A 23,876-nucleotide genomic window follows, 5' to 3' on the forward strand; every position below is an offset into this window, starting at 1 on the left:
ATTTTCAGGAGGTGTATCTATAAGTTTTTCAAATGAGTGCCTTGAGGGACATACTAGACTTTAAATCAGCACCATTTTCATTTAGGTCTAAGTAGGCATAAAAAGTCTTCAAGTGAAAGCCCCATGTTGCTACGGTCATCCATTCAGGATATGTAGTGATAAAAAAAAATTGCAAAAGGCACTTGCCTTTACAGATCACTGACATCCCACCTCTGTCTGCATGGGTTCAAGTGTCAGGTTCAGCCAACACTTGTCTGTGAACAAGGTTGCCAGATGCTTCCTGTGGCTCAATGGGTCTTCCAAGAGTTTTCCAGAAAAACATTACATCCGAAGCAAAATAATATCACCTACTCATGTTTCTCAGATACTACTAACCTTCTGTTATAGATATGTGTCCCCCCACCATTTTCTGATTCTACATCCAGAGAATGGATCAAAATTTTAAAACTACTTTGCACATCCACCCCAAATTATGTCTCAATCTCAAATGGTTTAACAGCTGTAAATGTAACTCATGCATGGTAGAATAATATAATCCTCAACTTGCCTTCAAAAAGGATGATGAAAAAATACAACCAACAAAGCCTTTTTACTTTTAGGTGATGTAAATGGAAACAATTTCATTTTCTTTTGGCCCTACAAAGTGTGTGTGTGTGTGTGATTAGGATTTTTAATGTAGCTTTAACTATTTTTCAGTCACATCGCTATGATGTCTGCAGTGTGGCAGTTTATAGTGATGTCTAGCACTGGGGCATTATGCTGCAGACTTGTAGCATGATGTCCCACCCAGTCACATTATCCTGACACCAGGCCAACCAGTCCTAACACTAACCTCTCAATGCTGAGTGCCTAGCAAGGCAGCTGTAAGTACCATTTTTATAAGTCTTTGGTATGACTCGGCCGGGTTCAAACCCCTGACCTCCCACTTCTGAGACGGACGCTCTAACCACTAGGCCACCATAGCAGTCTCCTACAAAGTGATATGATCTTCCAGAGAGATAATTCTGGCTTGCCTTTAAACCCTGGTACATTCCTTTTAATGGAACTGCCCTAAGTGGGTGATGACACTAGACTCACCTTGTTGTCTGTGGTGTTTATATCTGCCTTTCTAGCCCATTTCTGCCAGAATTCTGGATCATTGATGTCTATGTCACTACGGTTGCTAGACATCGTAAAACTGGCCTGCAAAAATTTAAGAGGAAATAAATTTACATGATTTGGCAAGCTCATTATATATATATATATATATAATAATGTTAAATTAATTGTCAAATATTGTGATAATAATCATAATTTGAACAGACAAAATGGAACCTGATTGGTCTCTCAATCTGGACAGCCTAATGATATTGTTGTGCTTAGTCTTATTAGAATTTTAACACTGTTCAATTTTAGTCAATAAGTACAAGTTTTTATGGATTTTGACACTGCTACAAACTGATTACTGAACTTAGTTTCCTGGCAATAAGTGCCATTGCTGTACAGATCCATCAATTTTAATGCCACACACCCCATAATATCAAGTAATATCAATAAAAACATAAATTCACAATGCCAGAAAGATTAGCATGTAAGCCTGGTCCAACAAAAAACAACAGAAACTGTTCTGCCATTGTATACTGTATATGTTGCCAGTTCTACTTATCATACCTAACAATTGCATGACAGATCCAAATCTATAAAGGTTGCACTTGGATCTGACTTGTAAGCAAAGACATATTCTGCATGTGCCTACCCCAAGTCAGAAACCTCAACCAAGGATGTACACATTTCAAAAGAACAAACCAGAAAGAAGAATGGTTGCCGTTGATTGTGTACCTTTGCAAAAGTAGAACCTTTTCCTTCTGACTCGATCTGAATGACCTGAGTTCTGCGTTGCAGGATTTGATCAATGTCCTCCTCACAAAACTGATCTCCAGCCTTATCATCATCCATAAGTGCACCATATGCCCCCTTCTTCAGCAACTCTTCGACCTCTTTCTTCGACAACTGAGCTTGCTGTAATGTAAAGGATGCAGTTCACAATCTGGGCAGCATAAACGAGAATACCTACTGTATGTACTTCCTTATAAGACAACTGCAAACTGCGTAGACAGAAATGCATTGCATAATGCACCAGCAGATCTGTGCCTGTGCAGTTTATCAGGAGTATCAGTTGCACAAATAACACAGACCCTGATCTGCAGGTTTATTATGCTACAGCAGATCAGGATCTTTAGTGTTTTGTATTTTTGACTCTACTTATATGGGAGTACATACAGTATATTGTTCATATACTTAGTTTTTCTAGTCATATCCAATTTCTGTTTTACTCTTTGACAGAATAATACCCTCCAGAGTTGTTAAACTGCACAAATTTGATTATTCTCTCATTCACTATGAAACAGTCTTATTCTAATTTTATGAATTAGAAGTGCATGAATTTATCGGTCAAAATGAGACCGACGAATCACAAGGAATTTGATCACATAATTATGACCCTTCATCTCACACATCCAAACCATACCATGATGATAGACAAGTGCCAAGCAGAGTACATGTACCATTTAATGACACATAATACAACAAACACATGTTTAATCATCCTGAATGTTGTTACTAGTACAATTTGGCTGCATACGGAGATCAGTGACCAAAAGATCTCAAAGTTATGACCTCAAAATTTAGTCAGGGTATGTCATCTTTAATTAAACTTAATGCATAGAAATTGTTATATTACCACCAGACTTACCATGACTTTCATGTAACCTTGTTCTGCAAAACCAATTGTTTTAAACAGTAACAAAAACTATGACCTCTGATCTTCTCACCCCAAAATAAACAGGCCTCTTCCAAGCCTTAAGTACAAACCCTCTGTGTGTGTGTGATTTGTGCATGTGATTTGGATTTTTAACGTAGCTTTAACAATTTACAAACCTGATGCAAATTCTGGTCAAGTTACCCAAGTTATTATGCAAAAAATTTTAAGTTATGAAAGACTTTGACTTTTTGACCCAAAAATCAATAGGCTTCTTTCTTACCAAATGTGTACATTATCCCAAACTCTGTTGTAGGTACATGGTCGATAAATTTCTGTGCAGAAACCATTATTCTTTCAGTCACAATAACCTTGATCATGTCAAAGGGTTTAGAAAGTGTCAGCAAATAAAAAAACTTCAACCAAAAGCTTGAATGCAAATTTGGTAAAAAGGGATGAACAAGCATGTCGCTGAATAAATGGCCAGAGCTCCATAATGATTCGCCCAAATATGATGAGAACCTATTAATGAGTTTAGGAAATATACACAAATGAAGAAAAAAATGTAACCAAACCTTTAATAAACTATATAGCTCACACTAATGTGGGCTAAAATAAAAAAGTACTGTGGTTTGTCTATATGAGCATCATGTACAAAGTTTCACCACAATCCAGTGAAATAGAAAACTGTGAGACCTGATGCATTCACAAGATTCAGTCATATAATTAATTCAGCTACCAAGCCAAAAGATTAACTTTTGCACAAATAGCAGATGGAAATAATTTGTTAATATGCACGTCTTTTAATTTCATGGCACTCCATTGCTAGCATTACTAAATGGGCATGCAATCACTCACCTGGCTGACATTTGCCTAAAAGCCAACCACCAGAGCAAATGGCCAAGAAATTTGGGTCAGAAGGATGCTTTCCCTTGGAATTTCTCCCAAATGCTGTTGATTGCATATGTTATGAACACAATTATTTCAAGTTTTTTCCATTTTTTTAACATCATCTGTCCAATACTGAAAGGATGACTTGATGCTTTCTTCAATGTTGGTCAAATTCTGTTCTGCATAGTTTTAAATAGAAAAAGTTTATATGTTTTCATAGTTCTAGTAATACTATACATATCTGATGATAGATCAATAGTATAACTCTGAAAGGCCTCCAAACTATGACACTTTTTGTCGAATTTGGTAAAATTTTGTTGAAAGGTATCTGAAATAGTTTTTGTAGATTTTCTTTTTTCTGATGATGAATTGGCATCATATTTACACAAATAAAAGCTTTCTATCAAATTTGCTCAAATTTTCTGCATTCTTCTGTGTGTTTGTTTTTTAGAAGCAGCAGAGATGCTACCAGGATTTTATATGAAGGGAGAATCTTCTGCCCCAATCACCATAACAGACAGGGAGGGGGGAGAAAAGAAAGTAGTATACAAATTGGTGGTGATGAGAGAGAAAATAACATAGTTTATTATTTGCCTGAGACTTAAATATCCACCTCTCTTTCTTCCTGCTCCACTCTATTTTATCTCTACAAAAATCAAATTCCTCTCAAGATTTTCTCTTGCAAATGTGGGGGGGCGGGGCCATCTAATGTAGAAGCCCTCCTGCACACACCCATACCTTTACTAAGCTGCAATTTGAAAAATATTTCTAAGTGAATGCTTCTACAACTCAAATTTCTAAAATAATAAGATATATCAGTCATACTAGGTCCATCTTTATGTGGGTGCAATGTATTGACAACCAGGCATTAAATATACTATAGCAAGACATATGTAGGTATACACACTTGGTTGACTTGCTTATCAGCTCCCATGGACTGCAATACTGCTTTATCCAGGCCGAGTTTCAGAGATGCCCTGTCAAACATTTCTCTTTCATATGAGTTCCTGGTGATCAGCCGATACACCTTTACTGCTTTATCCTGACCAATACGATGACACCTTGCCTGAGCCTAGAACGAGGAAGTAAACAATATTGAGTATCAGAAATATTAATGCAATATTTATGAAAATCTGAAAAGCATATATATTGAAACTCTTTAAATTTAATTAAACCTTAATGAAAACCTGCTGATAATATAAATTAAATTAAACTTTAATGAAAACCTGCTGAAAACAGATTCTTCCTCTCTGCCTAAATCTTTACATTATCTTTGTCATCAATCAGAAATTGATTAAACCCATTTTCTTTTTTTTAATTCAGCATGTGAAATGTTGAATATAATATTAAATCTTATGTGTGATATTGTAAAATCAGAATAGGTCAGCATGTAACCTACAGTACAGAATTCATTTTCTGACTAAACCAATTCTACTTTCCCAATATTCGTTGAAACAATTTTTGTTTTGTCATGTGACAAATATAATATTTTATTTTGTGCTGATTATTCATTAAATTTATGAAACTTCATGAATTGACTTGCAAAAGTTAGAAATGATTCAACCTGTTTCATGGATTCACCCATCCAAGATCATTGGTTTTAATCTACATTTGTTTCATCCCACCTTTTGCCAATAATATTTACAGCCCCAGGAGTATTATAATCACCATATTTAATCCTTCAGCTTAAATTCAGTTTAATAGGACTCATGTCCAAAACTGTCTGATATTTTTCTGACTTCCTCTTTTGCACGCTGAAGTTATGAAATTTACTGCCCCAAATGGAGGTGAAGTATGAATTTAGTTGGAAAAGACTGCATTAAAGAATTTGAAAACTACTGTACACAAGCTTAGGCAATCAATGGCAGCAAGCAAATAATTATTCAAATTTCTGTGCAATGATTATTTAAGATAATTTCATCAAAGAAATTCTGACACTGTACCTGTAAGTCATTCTGAGGGTTCCAGTCCGAATCATAGATAATGACAGTGTCTGCTGCAGTCAGATTGATTCCTAGTCCTCCAGCTCTTGTGCACAACAGGAAAACAAATCTGTCTGAGTCAGGCTTGCAGAAACGATCAATTGCCTCCTGACGGAGGTTGCCTCGGATACGTCCGTCCAACCTTTCATAAAGGTACCTAAATATGGGATTCAATATACACTGCTTAATAGCGCTGATCAGAAATCACACAATATTTGTTTGTTCCTGTAGATATAATAATGAAACTATGAAAACAGTTAAGTTTATCTTAAATAAGAACTACAAATCATGACAAGAAAACCAGGTCATTAATATAGACCCCATCCTGCTATAATGTCTGTTAAAATACATAAGTATTTGTTGAGGATTTCATGTAAAAAGCATTTGTATTTAGCATATAGGGAATTGATAAGCGTCTAGAGTTTTGCTCTGGAAATGCAACAATAGATGATGGATGAACAGACAAATAAAAAAAAGCATTAATAATACTGAAACTGAAAACCTGCGAAAACCTAAACCTAAACATGTGCATGTGTATGATATATGTGGGTATGGGTATGGGTGTGTGTGGGTGTGTGTGTGTGTATGGGTGTGTGTGTGTGTGTGTGTGTGTGTGTGTGTATGGGTGTGTGTGTGTGTGGGCGTGTGTGTATATATATATATATATATATACACACACACACATACATACATACATACATACATACATACATACATACACACACACACATACACACACACACTAGCAGTCTAAGAAGTATACCAAAGGTTACTGAGATATCTTAAGTACTACTTAAGTTTTGCCCTGGTCGTGAAAGGATGGATAAGAAACCTACCAAAATGTTATAGCTGCAGCTTTCCTAAATCAAAGCAGAAGTTGGACAGAGATAAAATATGTACACAAACGAACTCACCTTTTATGCAACAAGTAATCCTCCAAAATATCCAGAACTCTAATCATCTGGGAGAAGATGAGAACCTTATGACCTCCCTGCTTTAGTTTGGGTAATAGTTTGTCAAGCAGGACCAATTTGCCAGAGGCAGTAACCATAGCACGATGCATCTGTTCAATACTGGCTCCCTGTTTCTCCTTCACTTCTAGAAGGATGGTCTCTTCCGCACCTGAAATGTCCATCAAAATGAATTATAGTTCTCTGATTTGGTTTCATATAGATATGGTCTTGCATGAGTTTTTTCCCATGACATTTATAAGACCAGCTGAAAGATTTCAATATTGTGAACGCCTTGGTGAGCAAAGACTAAAACCATTCAACTTTTTCATACATGTCATTTAAAATAAACATTATATGAAAAATTCAAGTTATCACAGGAACAAATACACACGATTCCATAAATGTTTTAAAACTGCACTGGTTTGGCAAGAAAATCAAGTAGGCCCTGCTAGAGGTATATGGTTACCTACTGAGACAGGGTTCATACAGAATTCTGAATGATAAATTTAGAGACTTTTCACAAACTTTCAAAGACCACAAACAGAGATTTCCAAGACCTATTTTTGCTAACATTTTGTATACAATTTATGTTATATGAGAAAACAATGAATGCAAAATACTACAATATTGTTTCATGATGAAATTCAAACTATAATTAATTTCCTAAAATTGCTCTATAATGCTCTGGAAGATAGGTTAACATTCATTGTTATTTCAAAACTATGTAACTTATGCATCAGTTTTAATACAAAATAAGCTGTTCTCTGAACAGACATCAGCAATATTTTAAATGCATTATTATAGTTGCTGTTTTAAAAAATGTTGGGATTTATTTCAATTTTCAGACTTTTAAAGACCTCAGGGTAATCTGCTCGATTTTCCCAAACTTTCAAGGCACTGAAACCTCATTTTCCCCAAACTGTCAAAGACCTTCAAAGACCGAAAGGACCCTGAGAGACATCACAATCTGACATTTCAAGTAAGACATAAACACCATTTCATAATTTATCATATCAAAATTTTAAAACATGTCATTGGAACATTTTATCAATGACATTTCATGATAAATTGATTTTGATCTCATCCAGAAACACTCAAATGCCCAATTCCTATACGACTAAAAAACTGTAAAAGGGGCTGAGTTGGGTTATCACAAATATAAAGATCAACCACTTTACCCAAGAGGTGACTCAAATCACTGACACCATTAAGTGACATGGTGACACTGACACTGAGATTCAGTTGGTTTAGAATCCAATACTTTTTCAGCTTCCACACATAACAGCATCTCTTGTAAATCAATAAATACACATAAAAATATGACAATATTCAGAACAATTATATTAACAACTACACTGATGTGCAAAAATACAGGCAATTTGCACATCAATATACCATGCAAAATCAGTCTTCTCTGGCTTCATCATGAAACAAGTGTAATCCAAGTGAAAAACTTCTGAATACTGTCACAGTTCGTAGGCAGAAAATAGGAAGAGTTGCTCTCTTTTATGCAACAAATTTCTTTTCTTTCTTCCAATTAACTTTCTTTCCTATACAGATGTATCTGCACAAGATTCTTTATTACAAAAAAAAACTCTGAAAACTTGATGTGCAACCGACCCTAAATTTTAATTTATCTGCAATTCTGAGCTTTTTGGGGCTGCAGACTATAGAAAACCTTGTGCAGGCTGAACGAGATATTCAAGTTAGATGATTATTTGAGTGATGTTTGAATTATTTAAGTTTTAGTGGATTTTTACCATGTCAAATTCATTGAATATTGTAAACTTCTCTTTGCAAAGACGACACTTGAAGTGTATGTGAAAATAAATTAACACCAAGCTTCAATGCTCTGCATACCTCATCTTGTGCAGTTCTTACAAGTGACAATATTTTAAGCTTTGATTTGCCAATGCTTGCAATATAAAATCTTGCAAGTCAGTTTCAATATGGTGTTCCCAAAATGGCAATTGCAGCACGCATCATTTTGAAACTAAAATCAATCTTGAATATAAGTGAGCAACGAGAGCTTACATAAATACTTTGCATTTCCATAATTTCATCATAGCCATTTTCTTAGATGACTGACACTCTTTTTCTGTAGCAGTCTTAATCTAAACTTCATGGATAATTCTTTGGGAAATGTGACACAAATTCACCATGGAATGATAAGCTTGTCAACATCATGTACAAATTTTCAATTCTTTCCCAAGGCTGAACTTAATGACTCATTTCAGTTTTATTTTTTCAAAAGCCTAAGACTTTTCTCTGGAATGCAGAGTTAAGCCAATGTCTTCTTGTATTTAACATCACTGCTGACAGCATTTCAAAATTATCATCTGTCTGGCTCTCCATAGTATGGCAATTTTCTACAGCAAAATATAAGCAAATTGAAAAAACGAAACAAAATAGCAACCAAACCTACTGCAGTTATTAGTATCATCATGATCCATACATTATACTGGATATAAATTACGCTGCTATAAATAGCCACTGATGTTATTAAAGGATGTGCAATTAAAAAAGGTGCAAAATGTGTTTTTGATATCTTATTTTACATAACTTCAATGCTTTCACATTTCAAAGAGATTTGTAAATTTCACTGATTTTGAGTTCTGAGTATTCTTTACTATAAATGGATACAATATGCGCTTTCTAAAGTAAAGACGTGCACAAACCGTATTTTGCATTTATTATTATAGCACCTGAAAGAATCATTAAATTAGTGCAGAGCTTTCACGTTCATAAAATTTTACATGCATATTAAATCATGGTAACATTCCACCCTCCCTCATGTTAAATAAATGTATCACAATACATATGAAATTAACAAGTGATGCTTTAATACATCATATACAATGGGTGGGTGTGCTGTGAGCATCAGGTTGATTCAGATTTTTCTGTGACTTCAAATTTGAAGTCTAGCCATATTTCGGAAATTTTCTATTCCAAAGTTTATTCAAAACAAGGTTGACTGTATGTACCATAATCAAATTAGCAACAGATTTATACCAGAAGATTACGCACCTGAATAACATTCAATGTTATTTTTCTTTACCTCTGTAATTATAGTCTAAAGTTTTAGTTTTTAAATATATACGATGCTTGAAGTGATACTAACTAGATTACATTCATTAATTCTCTATCACAAATCCAGCTTTTTGTCTCAATAAGGAAAATTCAGAATGTCTTCACAAGATGTATTTACCTTTAATTAAATATGGATGGTTACAACACTTCCTAAGTTCCATCATTGTATTCATCAGATTGGGAATGTTGGTAGTAGTGGTGCCCTTAGACAAGAATGAAAAGTTCCTTTCCAAAATGGCACGGTAATACTTCTTCTGAATGTTGGTCAACTCTACCTAGAAACGATTAAAAACAATGAAGAATTTAAATCGCATACCCAAATTCATATGAAATTATGTTTGTCTTCGTGGAATACAAAATAATAGGCAGCTGCAAAAAGTGCAGAAATGATTTAACCAATAAGATAAAAAAACATGAATAATCTGTTAGAAAAACTGAAGGAAAGCTACTTCCATGGTCAAAAGTTTGGTTAAAACAAATCCCAGGGAGAGGCCCTAACAAAAATATCAGGTCTTGAATTTAGGAGATTTGGTTATGGATTGACCTTGATGAATAGTATCATAAAACCAGAGATAAAAACAGGACATTAACATTTTATTTACCTGCTAAAAGATGAATTCTTCTCTCTATGTCATCTTTGTGATAATACAAATATTGAATTTATTCTTAACACACAAAGTTCTCACCAGACTGCATTTAGCCGTAATTGTATGATATCTAAATATTTCTTTTAAATACTGTCAACATCACAAGAAGATCAATAGTGAAGGCATAAGAAAAAAAATTTAATCACTCATTGTTAATCATGGTTGAATTGTTTCTATTTAATACAAGAGTCCCAAGTGTGCTGATATCACTCACTGAGCTAACAACAGTTCACCATTTTACTAAGCAGGCTTATACACTATTGAGGAACACAACCTACATAACAATCTCTCAAACTTTATACAATGCTGACTTGACCTGTTTTTACAATAACATTTCTTTCAAAAGATTAAGACATATGATATGTACAGTGTCCTGCTCATAACAAACACATCCAAGACTAAAATTCTGATGAAAATCTGACCAAAATCTGATATAAAATATGTTTACAATGGTAAACATCATCAAATCTTGTGTTCTAGCTTTCGAATGAAATTGGCTGACAGATGTTGCCAATCATCATCATATACATGTGAAAAAAGGCTGGGTTTTGGGGGAAAATTACATGGATGGCAAAACAATTGTTATCTTTCACAATTCAGTAATATTAGATGATTTGGCAAATATGACTTTTTGCAGGTAAAATGGTAGTAATGGGACTTTAATGTGTGGATTTTGCTCATAATCACAGTATCCAGTGTGATAAAAAATCCTCATCCAATTAACTGCAAAACTAATCATTAATATACATCTTGATCATAATCATGTTTAACCAGGATTTTGACCACACAAGCCTATTTATCAAGTGTGATTAACAGTCTCTCAAGTGGTAAGAACTTCACCATGTGTCCATATATGCAGATTTCACCAAAATAAATACACTCTATAGCTTGATGACATAAGCTTAACGACAAAGTCTGGTAAAAATCTAATTAGAAATAGAGCTGCTAAAGTGTCGACAAGTTCAGTGACCAGTTACAAAATCACCTTATTAACAAAAACAAATCTTGCTCATAACTGAATTCATTGGAAAACTTAATCACTCAAGCCTATTTACGTCTCATTAACATCAGATCAGAAATAGAGCTCAACCAATCAAACGCAACATTACCTCATTAATAATTGTGGATCTTGTTCATTTTCAAACTGATCCTGCGTTTTAATAATGCATGCACACATTCTGACTTGTGGCCTCCACAGTGGTAACAAGCTTGACCAATCAAACGCGTGATAACTTTATTTATATCCATGGATCTTGCTCATGTAAGAAATTGTCAAGGACCTTGTTGATATAAACTTAGATTCCAAGTTGGATCAAAATTGGCTTTTAAAAACTGTCCTTCATTGTGTGAACAAGTAAATATTGACAGACAGACAGACAAAGCATGAGGGTAATAGCACAAGCTCTCTTAGCCTTATGACTAGATGAACTATAAAAAAAAATTAAGACTAAAAATCAACACCTTTTTTGTGTAAATTTGCAAGCTGAATATGAATCATTAATGTCGATCTCAACTTTTATCATGAAAATATGAGTGGTAAAAATAATATTGCACAAAGTTGTGAAGAATATTTCACAATTTTTGCTGCCCCAAGTAGTCTTTCTTTCTTTCCCTATACAGAACACTGACTATAATCAAAAAGGACATGCCCCTCAAAAATACTGGTTTCTCATTCTTACTGTTTTTCTCTGCACAAACTTTGTGACTGCAAAACCGTTAATAAAAAAAGCAACTCAATTTGTACTGCAGTAAAAAAGAAACTGTAAATTTATTTTACCCATAATCTTAAAAATGTTTTCTCATGACTGTTGATTAATAACATGAATGTAAGGTCCAGAGTTGGAACAATGCGGAAAAAACTGTTTGAAATTAATAAAATCTTTAGATAGGTCAGTTTCTTTCAATATACTATCAACAACGATGTGATACTTGTACATGGTGCAGCTGATTACAGCAGTAGAAAATGTATTTTAACAATCGTTGGAATAAGACTGATGTAAACTTCTGATCATTGATTCTAGACTTCCATTCTGATCCAACCTTATAACCTATACCAACTGTCCACCAACCTCTACAATAGTTTCCTCCTTGGGGGCAAGATTTTTCTCTACGTCTTCTTTAAGTCTCCTCAGCATCATTGGCTTCAGAATCTGCATGTTAAAATTGCCAAGATAATTATAAAGTACTGCTGACATGAAAACAGGTCCTAGGATGTCTATTTATATTAAAAAATAAAATTAAACATTATTTTCTAGGAATCAACTGAAATTCATCAACAAATGCATACACAACAAGACTTATAAACATTATAAATGCTAGCCCTGATATTATGTCCTTTTAAGACACTTAAACAATTTCTGAATACTTAAGGAAGCTTGCAATTTACCTGTCCTCTTCTCACCATCCACTTAAAAATGTTTAGGTTTGTAAAATGTTTACATTAAATAGTGCAATAGTGGTTAATCCAGAGAAGAAAAGTGGTCTTTTGACAGATTTGAAAGAATACTGTATCACCTTGAAGCAGGTGTATGGGTATAGGGACCATGCTCAGCTCTCCAACTGCTAACAATAACAAATCAACTGATACAAGGGGGACAAGCATGCTGTTGAATTTACTCTTTCCCATACCGATTTAAGCTTCTCTACTTGTTCCTCTGTTTTAAGATTCCCAAACTCTGCCTGGAAGGCATCTGATGAATGAAACTGCTCAGGTTCCAGGAAGTTAAGGAGACTGAACAGTTCCTCTACATTGTTCTGCAGTGGTGTTCCTGACAAAAGCACTTTGTGCTCCTTTAAAAAAGAATAAAGAAAAATTAAACTGAGCCATCAAGACATTAAAATAAGTGTTCCATGTAAACTGTTATTATGAAGACAGTAACTCCTGACATATTAGGATACTTACTTCAGACAAAATAGTACCACTGTATTTTCTCAAACTCACAGCAAGAGATGTGGAAGAAGACTTTCAAAATCTTGCAACATGACACCATGATATTGTTTATGCCAAAAACAATGTCATCACTGATAGAAAAGTCAAATCTCTGTCTCAAAATTCACAAGTCATACTTGCAACATGCATCTTGTCGGAGATATTAAGATAAGAGTTCATATTCTGATGTCCAAGTCCAAAAACATATTTACTGATACCCTTATGGATATAAAATTCATATCTTTTAAATTAAAATTCTAAACTTTCCATCAATATATCTACATGATTTGTCGACTTTTTTGTTCACTACAATCATACATCCATTTGAGAATTTCCATCTTACTAACAAGCCTTTTATGTTTCTGTCTCAAATGGAAAACATGAGCCATACCATGCAAAGCTTTGCTCTTTGCAGGATGGAACTTAATGACAAAAGTGAAATAAGATATCATTTTGAAAAAAAATGCCTTACAAAATCAAACATGCGGAGGCCTTCCAGAAGTCGACAGTTCTTGTTCTTCAGTCTATGAGCCTCATCAATGATGATGCACCGCCATTCAATCTGGGACAATAGCTCCACGTCAGATATAATTATCTCATATGTCGTGACCAGGACACTGAACTTGTAAATATCAGGAATTTTCTGTCTATCTTCATCTCTAAAGTACATCTCGTATTCCTGCAGCATAAAGCGACTTGAAGCCCTGATAAATAAACATATAACATTACAATAGACCTAGTGTAACTTGACATAGCAGAACTGCATATTTACGGGGTTTTGTTTGGTACTGTACAAATATAAAATATCTAACTGAAGAATGCTTCTCTACAAAATTCTTCTGAAACCTTTTATTGCATAAAGCAAGTATGTACAACTTCATCCAGGGTGCATGCTAGATAAAAGATTTTTGAAGTCAGACATTATGAAATAAATAAGCACATAAAACCAGGTCACGGGTCGTAGGTTGCACATGCCTGGTACAACGGTAGTGTGCAATGTTCATGGGAAACAAAAAAAACTACAACTTTATTTGAGCTGGAAAAAGTAAATACCCCTTTTGTTCCAAGGTCTGAAGAAAGTTTTATGCTTTGTTCCTGCTCAATGACATGATATGCTTTCAATGACTAGTGAGTGATCTGCTGTGAAATACTGATATTTCTGACAAATTTATCTGGACTGACTCAAACTGCAAAACTTGTCTATTATGATTGTATTTTCAATGAAGAGATAATGGGCCATCATGTATAAGACTAACAATTTAACTGTAATCTTGTGGGATGAAATTAGCACTTTCCAGAGAGGCTATCATCAAATGTGCCATCACTGTATCAAACCTTGTCTAACATATCTAAATGATCAGGCCTGAATGAATAGATAATATCTGGCTTACGATCCATGGTAGATGATCACATTCATGTCTGTCCAAGTCTCAAATTCTCGTTGCCAGTTCCCAACTGTGGAAAGAGGGACGACCACAAGGAATGGTCCCTTGATTCCAAATTTGTGCATCTCCTTCAGGAAGGATATACTCTGGATAGTCTTACCCAAACCCATCTCATCTGCAAGGATGCAGTTTTGTCTGCAAAGAAAGACAAAAATCAAAATGTCATTTCAAATGATGCAATCATGACATCACATCTTTTTAATCTAATACAAACCAATGTCATATGTTAAAGATACCAGTCTGCCTCAATTTCAGCATGACTTTCCCAGAGATGCTGCCAGGATTTTATCTAAAAGGGGGGGGCTCCAACCCCTTTTCACCAAAATAAGGGGGAGCAGACGAAACAACAGCGATGGGAAATAGGAAACAGCCAAAGCTCAATATATGCCAACACTTAACCCTCCACTTCCTCCTACTCTACTCCATCAGCGCTCTAGTGAAATCAAAATCCTCATTAGATGTCTCCTCCAGCTAAATAAGCATTAATCTGTCGTTTCTGAGGCTTGTCTGATATTTCTGTGTGCTAATAGTGTTCTGTGCTGAGAACCCCCTTTCAAAGTCTGCCATCTGAAGGGGCACAAGCTTAGCGAGCTTGAACAAGATGGGAAACAGTCCTTTATGGTTTTATGTACAATTTTCCATGGTTCATTGGTCTCATCTGTATCGCTGCTCCAAAATAAGATCTGTCAAAGCTCAGCCAAAGTCTCACACTCTTGCATCTGCTGTTCAGACAGTATTTTGATCAAACAACAATCCTTACTTTTAAATTTCCTATTAGATTTCTATTTATTCAATTTATTTTAACCCTTAGTGTGCTACAGAGTCTGCAGCACAAGATTGGTACAGGCTGAATTGTTTGAGAAAATGAAACTTGCACTGTTTCTAAATTACCAGTTATTTTCAACATTCTTCATATTCTGCATTTTCTACATTTAATTTTGAAAGACCACTAAATAGGGACTAGACTGGCATGCATTTTGTGCTAGTCCATCCAGCATGTACACCTGACATGAATTCAACACTATTTTTGGGTAAAAGATCACTGGTATTTTCAGTAGCACTATCCTGACTCCAATAATCTGACATCCTCATCACCATTATCAGGCAGCATTTATCACACAAAATCGTCACTGATGACAAATCATATTGGGAGTCGTCTAACTTGGGTTTTCTAGGTAGCCCATATTTTAAACATGCACATGTAAAACTTCATGATGAATGCAGGATTAAAACTATAACATAGTACTTATTCCAGGACCTAATGTGCCTATTAAATTTACTTTTCCATATTCAAAGTACCCAGATGAGTAAACACTTGCAGAACTGAAAAAAGACATGTCACAACAAGTGCTATGAGACCTCTACCAGTAGCATAACTTATGTTGTGACAAGCACTTTTAGGGTGAACATTGTATACAGTGCAGAGAACATTTTGCTATATGCATGGCTTCAAACTAATTTGTGGGAGTTCTCACAAATAACTGCTGTGATGTTTTAAAAATTGGACTTCGCTTTAGGTAAGTACACATTAAATAGAATTTCCCTTTGATTGGGTACCCAGGTAACTAATCATTAGAATCGACAGGTACCCAGTAGAAGTTTTCTAAAATTCTGACACTTTTATTTACATCACTAATTACAAACAGGTACCAAAAAATTTTGTTTTCTTTCCAAAACTTCACACATTTGGGCAGACAGATGAGACCAATAACAAACACTCCATAGAAGTGCAAATAAAATAAATGAAGTATGATGAACAAGATGGATATGACTGAATTTTTGATAACAGGGATATTATCAGACCACATTCTCTTACCCTTTGTACCAGCTGAATATCAGCCAGTTGAGCCCCTCTAGCTGATATTCTCTCAGAACATTTCCACCTTTGTACTCTGGCGATTCCTCCAGCTGGGTCCATCCACTGCCTTTTGGACGTGGAACATACTAAGAACAAAGAATAAAAGTTTCAATAAATACATGAAGCAAGTAATAAGAATAAGTTTTAAAGTATACTGACAGATATACAAACTCTGATGATAAATCTAAAAGGGAACCCCATGAGATGGGCTTTTTGAAGAAGAAAAAAAACGAAGAAAAAAAATACACTGAAAAATTTATGATTTTTGTTAGCCTTCATTAACATGCATATAATGATTACCTGTCACTACTGCACATCTTAACTTTCGCAGGACAGAATTATCATATAATAAAAATTCATCTCAACATAGATGAATCATCATAGAATGTTCTGCAAGGTTTCAAGAGTATGAGAATATAGACCCCGTCTGCTGTCCACATCACAGTAGTACTCACCTTTATTTCAAACAACGCCATCTGTATTGGTTCTACTCAAATACTCTGAAATAGTTTGCCTTCAGCTTGTGTCTAAAACACAAACAGGGCATCTAATATTTTTAGGATTCAAGTTTTATAACCTCAGTCAATTGCGTATTTTTTTTCTGCAAGTTTATAGGCGATTCATATTATATTCTTATTATTGTTGTTACTCATGACTCTTACATGGGTATCATCTTCCATTCATTGCCATAATTAGTTGTGACCTCCATTTCATTCAATGAAAAAGGTTAATATTCAGTGCAACTTAAGTAGAAAGGATAATTCACTGATTAAATTATATGTTGGGTTTTGGACTTGATGATGGGAATCACACACCACAAACACTGGACAATGGGCACAAGTCACCAGACACAGGAACCATATTGGTACAGGGACTGGGATCAGGTTGAGACCCCTCCTCGCCAAGCAACCATAAACCCCATAGGTGTCTGGAGTCGGTGTACATGTGCAGATGGGGGATTGATCTGTAAACACCCCCACCCACTTTAATCCCTATGGAATGTGGGGACATCCATTTTAAAGAAAGTGACATGTAATTTCCATGTATGCCACAATGGACACGAGGAATGTGCCCTCATAAAAAGGGTTTCTGGCTGTGGTCTGACATTAAAGGAAGGTGGCAGGTCTACTTTCCCCCGTTGCTCCATGAAGGCCAAAAGACATTCTTGTCCTCCTGCCAAGTCTGCCACTAGGGTCTGTCCCTCGCTTCAATCAAGGAGTTACTGGACAAGGCTAATCTCCGGTCTCCCTGCACCAGAGTCATAAAGTCATCAAAGGGGAATATTTTGGGTTGGTTCATCTATGGGAGGATGAATTATTGTTATACGGACAAGGGTAAATCCATCCTGGAATGCATTACTGATATTAAAATAATTCCATTCTTACTCAACTCCATTTAATAAATTATGAAGTGGAAAACTTGATGTCAATAATGCAATGAATTTGCAAGAAAAGCATCCACAAAATCAAATAACCAAAGGAAGAATACCTCTCGTTCTTCTTCAGGCGGAAGTTCATTGTACTTGAAGAAATGTTTAACTTTCTCTGGGTCAACATCCTGCTGAAGTTCCCAAGTACTGTCCTCATATGGCAGGCCACGCCACTTTACTAAGAAATGTGTAACACTCTCTCCAGTGGCAGGATCCTCTGTCACAGACATCTCCAAAACTCGCTCCACTTCCACATAATCTGGATTAAAGAGCTCATCCTCATCCATCTGAATAGAAAGAAATTCATTAAGACAAGAATAAAACTGTTCCAAACTAAAGCTATTTGCAATGTGCACATCACAAAGGGCTCTGTCAATTACAGTTAGCTAAGTTAGGCCTTAAATACAGAACAGGTGCTGGGAAAAAAGTTATGAAATTGAGGCTCTCCTTCTATCTCAACTATTTTTCACATGACTATTTTTACACATTCCTACTTCAAATCATAATAATCTGGCATCATTTTTAAAGCAAATTATGTAAATTTTACATTATTCCCATATATACAATTTTTATGATTTGCTCACTGGCAATATAAATACTGTATAACTTTGTTGCTACTTTTACACTATTTACAAATATTTTTAAAGAAGTCAAACAAAGCAAAACTGTACACAATCAGAACAGTCTTAAAAAGAAAATATTCTAAACATTTCTGATTATATCACATAGCAGGAAAATAACATTTATTTAGCTTCAGTGCCACTAAAATAAGCTAAATATATATTTCCTACTAAATAAATCAATTTCAAGCATAACCTTAAAAGACATACCTCTGTAAAGTAGTTATTAGCCTGCAGTCTCTTCATTTTAAAGCGTTTAATTTTCATGTGTATCCTCTTGTCTTTTTCTAGCTCTTTTGCAGTTTTCCACTCACAATGGAGATAGGAGCTGAAGTGAACATTAAGAACTTAATTAAAAAGGGCAAATGAAACAAATTTTCCAATAAACATTTGAATGCAAAGAAAAGCAATTTTCCAAGAGCAAACTTAACATATCGTATCATTACAGGTGCTCGAGCAAAAGAAAATGAGTATCTTGCATTAACCTATGTCGGGTTTTCTACATTTCCAAAATGTTCCACATAATGGGAGATTGGAATTATGGGCACAGGTGAGGGAACCTGGGATAACAGGTGTTATATTACTGATATTAAAAATAGTATCGAGTATTGCTAACTCGAGCATGTTTTCAAACATTCTAGATCTCACATACAAGAAAAATTACATACCCTAATGCAGGGTAAGGGATGCAAAGAACAAAGATAACCTCTAGCAGAACACATCACAATAAAGTCTGATGAATCATCAAGAGAGTTATAACAACAATAATGCAAGTACTGAGCAATTGAAACGCTCTCAATTATAATGGAAAATTTGAATTTCTGATACAAATATTGTAAACAAACGAATGAAATGATCCCCTCTTAGCATAATAAGCATCTGAGGAAAAGAGAGGAAGAACATCTCACATAAGCCAATGGCATGGTAGTCAAATTGGTTCTGGGTTCTATCTGTCCTATATGGGAGGTTATATTTGAGAACTCAGATGAGGGGCTTGGTGTCCCAGAAAATAAGCAAAACAATATTAACAGGCTACATATTTGTACTATTAAATATCAATACACTTATGCAAAACATCCATGAACCAACAAAATAATCTGACTTGATCTTCTTCAAGAAGCATGGAGGCAACAACTGTTGTAAAGTTGAAAGTAAAACTTACAAGTTCTTGTACTTGACATAAAATTCCTCCACATCTGGTTCCTCATCCATAGGCACTTCTTCCTATCATGACAAAAGAGAGATTGAGAGAATTAATTATCAAATACATGGATCTATGCTTTGTAAAATATTATCTCATCTGTTTACCATGCTTGACAAAAATAACATTACCTGACTCACAAGTGTTTTAATACAAAATTTTAACATCTTAGTGTCAATAATGATAATGCCACAGCTGCCAGAAAAGTGGCACCTATTTATTTTGAAGTGTGATATAGTTTGCATCTATTTTTCCTATTTTTACATAGGATCTAGTTGGCCTACGTGACAAGGCAGATGAGATGTGACAAACGAGTGGGGGATCTGTTGGGATAAAAATTTGTAAGCAGAAATTCGACAAAGCCATTTTTCTTTCTACAAATTCTGATACTCTGGTGAGATTTCTCTTGTCCCAAACAAGTGCATTTAATGCAGATGGTTATGTAGGAGGAAGGACACTCACCCAAGGAAGTTATCATTACAAGAAGCCTGTTATTGACAGCATCATTTCATGATGCCTACCACTTACTACATAAGGCTTTCTTTATGCCAAGTTTGAAATCAGTGTACGGTATTTTACAATCAGATGGATGCAGAGATATAGTTGTTTTGGCAACAATGCGACTTACAGGTACTAATAACTGGATGTTGCCTGCTGCATGTTTAGTAATTTCATGTAGTTTGTGAATTATATATAATTTATAATTAATCACTAAACCGAACATAATAAATGATCCAACATGAAACAAAATATATATCTTACTCTACTTTGGCTCAATTGTCACTTACCTTTGTCTATAGAGAGAAGACATATTCTTGGTTTCTGCATAGTCTCATTAAATTGTAAAGCCTGGTCATTTTTACATGGCAGAATGAAATGGAAATAAGTGGGTAATACTCCACAACCTTGCACACAATACTACTATACATAATACTTTGAATTACAATTAGAATTGAAATTTTATATATTTCACCTATGACCAAAACCATTTTCTATCACCGCATGGGACATTATGTAGCAACAGAAAAACAGCTTAAATGATGCAAGGTACCACAATATTCCCAATGCTTTGTAAATCAGAAAACAACTACAATCTTGTATTATCCTAAATTGCCAAATAAATTAAAGAATTTGTGCAAACTGATAACAGGTTTTTTCCCTCTGAATTGAAATTGTGCTGGTTTTAATCCTATCATGTGACCAGCTATCATGATGTGACCTTGGGCAAAGTATTTCCACTCCAACTGCATCTGCACTAATTAACCTACTTTTGTTGCTTTTCCATAAAGCTCAACAACAAAAGAAACATTCCTCTTCAAAGTTCAACTGGATAGACAGACATATCACCCATATGCTTAATTTTTTTTATTGGAAACAAACCCAGAAAATATGAGGAACAGATTTTTATATTGCTGTTATAGTTGCATAAAAAACTCACATCTGCATCCCTCTTGCGAATCCTCATTCCCAGGATTTTCTCCACAACAATAGCATCCTCTTCAGCAGGATTTTCCTGAAAAGATTGATTCGATGTTAATATGGTAACCAATTCAGAAATCGCTGAAGGTATGATACTTGTCTGCCAGAAAGCACTGACAGAATGTTACTAGAAGAATTTTTAAGACATTAAGAAATTTAGAGTACAGACCCTATCTGTAACTTCATTCTTGAATATTTCTGGTCTCTCTGACTCAACATGTATATCTGTCACTAATTTTTTTTCTGCTCAGTAACTTTTGAATGACTAGATTGATTGATGCAACATTTGGCATGAGGTGCTATATGAAAAGACCAAATTTAATTTGTAACACTTTTATAACAAAATTTGACTTGCCAGTAGGATATGTTTCTATTATTATGACAGGTATGACATGAAGAGTCAATAATACATGCAGCAGGTGACACTCTATGTCAACATCTAAAGGTATGACATGAAGAGTCAGTAATACATGTAGCAGGTAACACTATATATCAACATCTAAAGGTATGATATGAGGAGTCAGTAAGACATGCAGCAGGTAACACTATATATGTCAACATCTGAAGGTATGATATAAAGAGTCAGTAATACATGTAGCAGGTAACACTATATGTCAACATCTAAAGGTACGATATAAAGAGTCAGTAAGACATGCAGCAGGTAACACTATACATGTCAACATCAAAAGGTATGATAAAAAGAGTCAGTAAGACATGCAGCAGGTAACACTATACATGTCAACATCAAAAGGTATGATATAAAGAGTCAGTAAGACATGCAGCAGGTAATACTATATGTCAGCATCTAAATGCATGATATAAAGAGTCAGTAAGACATGCAGCAGGTAATACTATATGTCAACATCTAAATGCATGATATGAGGAGCCACAGAGACATACAGAAGTTAACACTGAATAATCAGAGAGACATACAGCGCAAGACACTATCACCCTCCTCTGGCGTGATGTGAAGAGTTGGAGACATACAACACAAAACATGTAACCCTCCACAGGCATGATACTGAGTGTCAGAGAGACATACAACACAAAACACTCTAAACCTACTCTGGCATGATGTGGAGAATCAGTGACGTACAACACACCATTGCCACCCTCCATGGGCATGATGTGGAGAGTCTGAGAGACAAAAAACACAAAACACGGTGTAACCTTCCACAGCATGATGTGGAGAGTCAGAAAGACAAACAAAACAAAACACTATGTCATGACATAGTAGGCAACAAACGCTACATGTTTCCTCCACAGGAATAATATGAAAATATCAGAGACATACAGAAGGTAAAATTATAAGACATCCTCCATGAGTCAAGAGTCAGAGACATACAGCAGGTAAAATTATAAGACATGCTCCATGAATCAAGAGTCAGAGACATACAGCAGGTAAAATTATAAGACACGCTCCATGAGTCAAGAGTCAGAGACATACAGCAGGTAACACATTACACACCATTAATATCCTAATAGTACCTGTGCATCAACGGAGATAAAATTAAAATTGTTCAAGGTTTCAAGCCTACTATTGCATATAATTTACCCATATTCAGACTTCTTTCAAAATATTAAGTGAATATTTTCCAGCAATTATTTTCAGCCAAACAACAGCCGTCATTCTTTGAAATATAGCATTTACTATTACACCATACATAGCCTACCTTATAAAATAATTAGTTGACTCTGACTACAAGTATGGAACTAGGGCAAATCTAACATCTAGATTTCATAAATTATTTAGTAATAGGCATTCGTAGAATGTATGTGATAGTGTAGGTGACTAAAGTTAGGATGAATGCAGATTGAACACAAAAATGATTAGCTATTTGTATTATTAATGGCATGCGCATACCACAAACAAATTTACCGGTTTTACCACAGTTCCGCCAGCATCTGTTCCAACTACGTCAACGTCTTGACTCTCATCATCAGACAAATTCAGATCAACATCATCTAGATACTTCTTCCTCTTTGTTACTCTTCCTGAGCGTCTCTTCTACAAGAAATTACGCTCATTAATACGATAAGTTGAATGTCCATGCCTTCTCAAATTAGCTTTAAAATGTGAAAGCCTACACCCCCACCCCTAGCAGCTTGTACTTCCAGAAGGATTTTAAAATAAAAGTTATCAGGAATAGAAACAAAATCCACAAAACTTACTCAGTTCTAATTGCACTGCCACCAAGTGATCCCTAACATCATCACTTTCTTTCAGTCATAATTATAAATCAAATCAATGAATGAAATCAGCTAGTGTAAATACAAGCTGCCCAGGTGGGATGGGGGTGGGAATATATTTTAACTTAAACCAGTACTATTCTCACATGTTTTGTGTTGTAGTCAATGTATCCACAAACCTACAACAAATCTTAAAATATAGAGGTGTGCACCTGCAGAGATGCCAACAGTACATATTATCAGGCTGTACTACTTTTCGGTGTCCAGGGCAAATGTCGCAGTGAGTTCTCCTATTATGTTCTTTGCATGGATATCTCAATGGAATCTAACACACTTGATTCACCCTGAGCTCACATGCACAATCAGGAATCAACACAAAAAGAACTAGCCATCCAGCATGACCATGTGCTCACACTTGTCAAGAG

General features: G+C 35.1%; 1 protein-coding gene across 1 annotated transcript in view; it reads right to left on the reverse strand.

The window, feature by feature from the left end:
- The window catches only part of LOC149783039 (ATP-dependent chromatin remodeler CHD7-like), an 84,622-nt gene that overhangs the window by 53,773 nt on the left and 6,973 nt on the right, over nucleotides 1–23,876 (reverse strand). The window contains exons 4-19 of the mRNA XM_089934626.1: nucleotides 23,141–23,269; nucleotides 21,221–21,295; nucleotides 19,744–19,805; nucleotides 18,792–18,909; nucleotides 18,021–18,248; nucleotides 16,491–16,618; nucleotides 14,621–14,809; nucleotides 13,702–13,933; nucleotides 12,929–13,090; nucleotides 12,370–12,450; nucleotides 9,772–9,928; nucleotides 6,525–6,732; nucleotides 5,572–5,767; nucleotides 4,536–4,700; nucleotides 1,819–1,998; nucleotides 1,078–1,182 (exon numbers count right to left, since the gene is read on the reverse strand). Of these exons, the coding sequence (XP_089790752.1) occupies nucleotides 1,078–1,182; nucleotides 1,819–1,998; nucleotides 4,536–4,700; nucleotides 5,572–5,767; nucleotides 6,525–6,732; nucleotides 9,772–9,928; nucleotides 12,370–12,450; nucleotides 12,929–13,090; nucleotides 13,702–13,933; nucleotides 14,621–14,809; nucleotides 16,491–16,618; nucleotides 18,021–18,248; nucleotides 18,792–18,909; nucleotides 19,744–19,805; nucleotides 21,221–21,295; nucleotides 23,141–23,269 (2,415 nt within the window). The remainder of the gene's footprint in view (nucleotides 1–1,077; nucleotides 1,183–1,818; nucleotides 1,999–4,535; nucleotides 4,701–5,571; nucleotides 5,768–6,524; nucleotides 6,733–9,771; nucleotides 9,929–12,369; nucleotides 12,451–12,928; nucleotides 13,091–13,701; nucleotides 13,934–14,620; nucleotides 14,810–16,490; nucleotides 16,619–18,020; nucleotides 18,249–18,791; nucleotides 18,910–19,743; nucleotides 19,806–21,220; nucleotides 21,296–23,140; nucleotides 23,270–23,876) is intronic.

Source organism: Sinohyriopsis cumingii, chromosome 15 (assembly GCF_028554795.1).
Source record: "Sinohyriopsis cumingii isolate HCF-2022 chromosome 15, ASM2855479v2, whole genome shotgun sequence".
Taxonomy (NCBI): Eukaryota; Metazoa; Mollusca; class Bivalvia; order Unionida; family Unionidae; genus Sinohyriopsis; species Sinohyriopsis cumingii.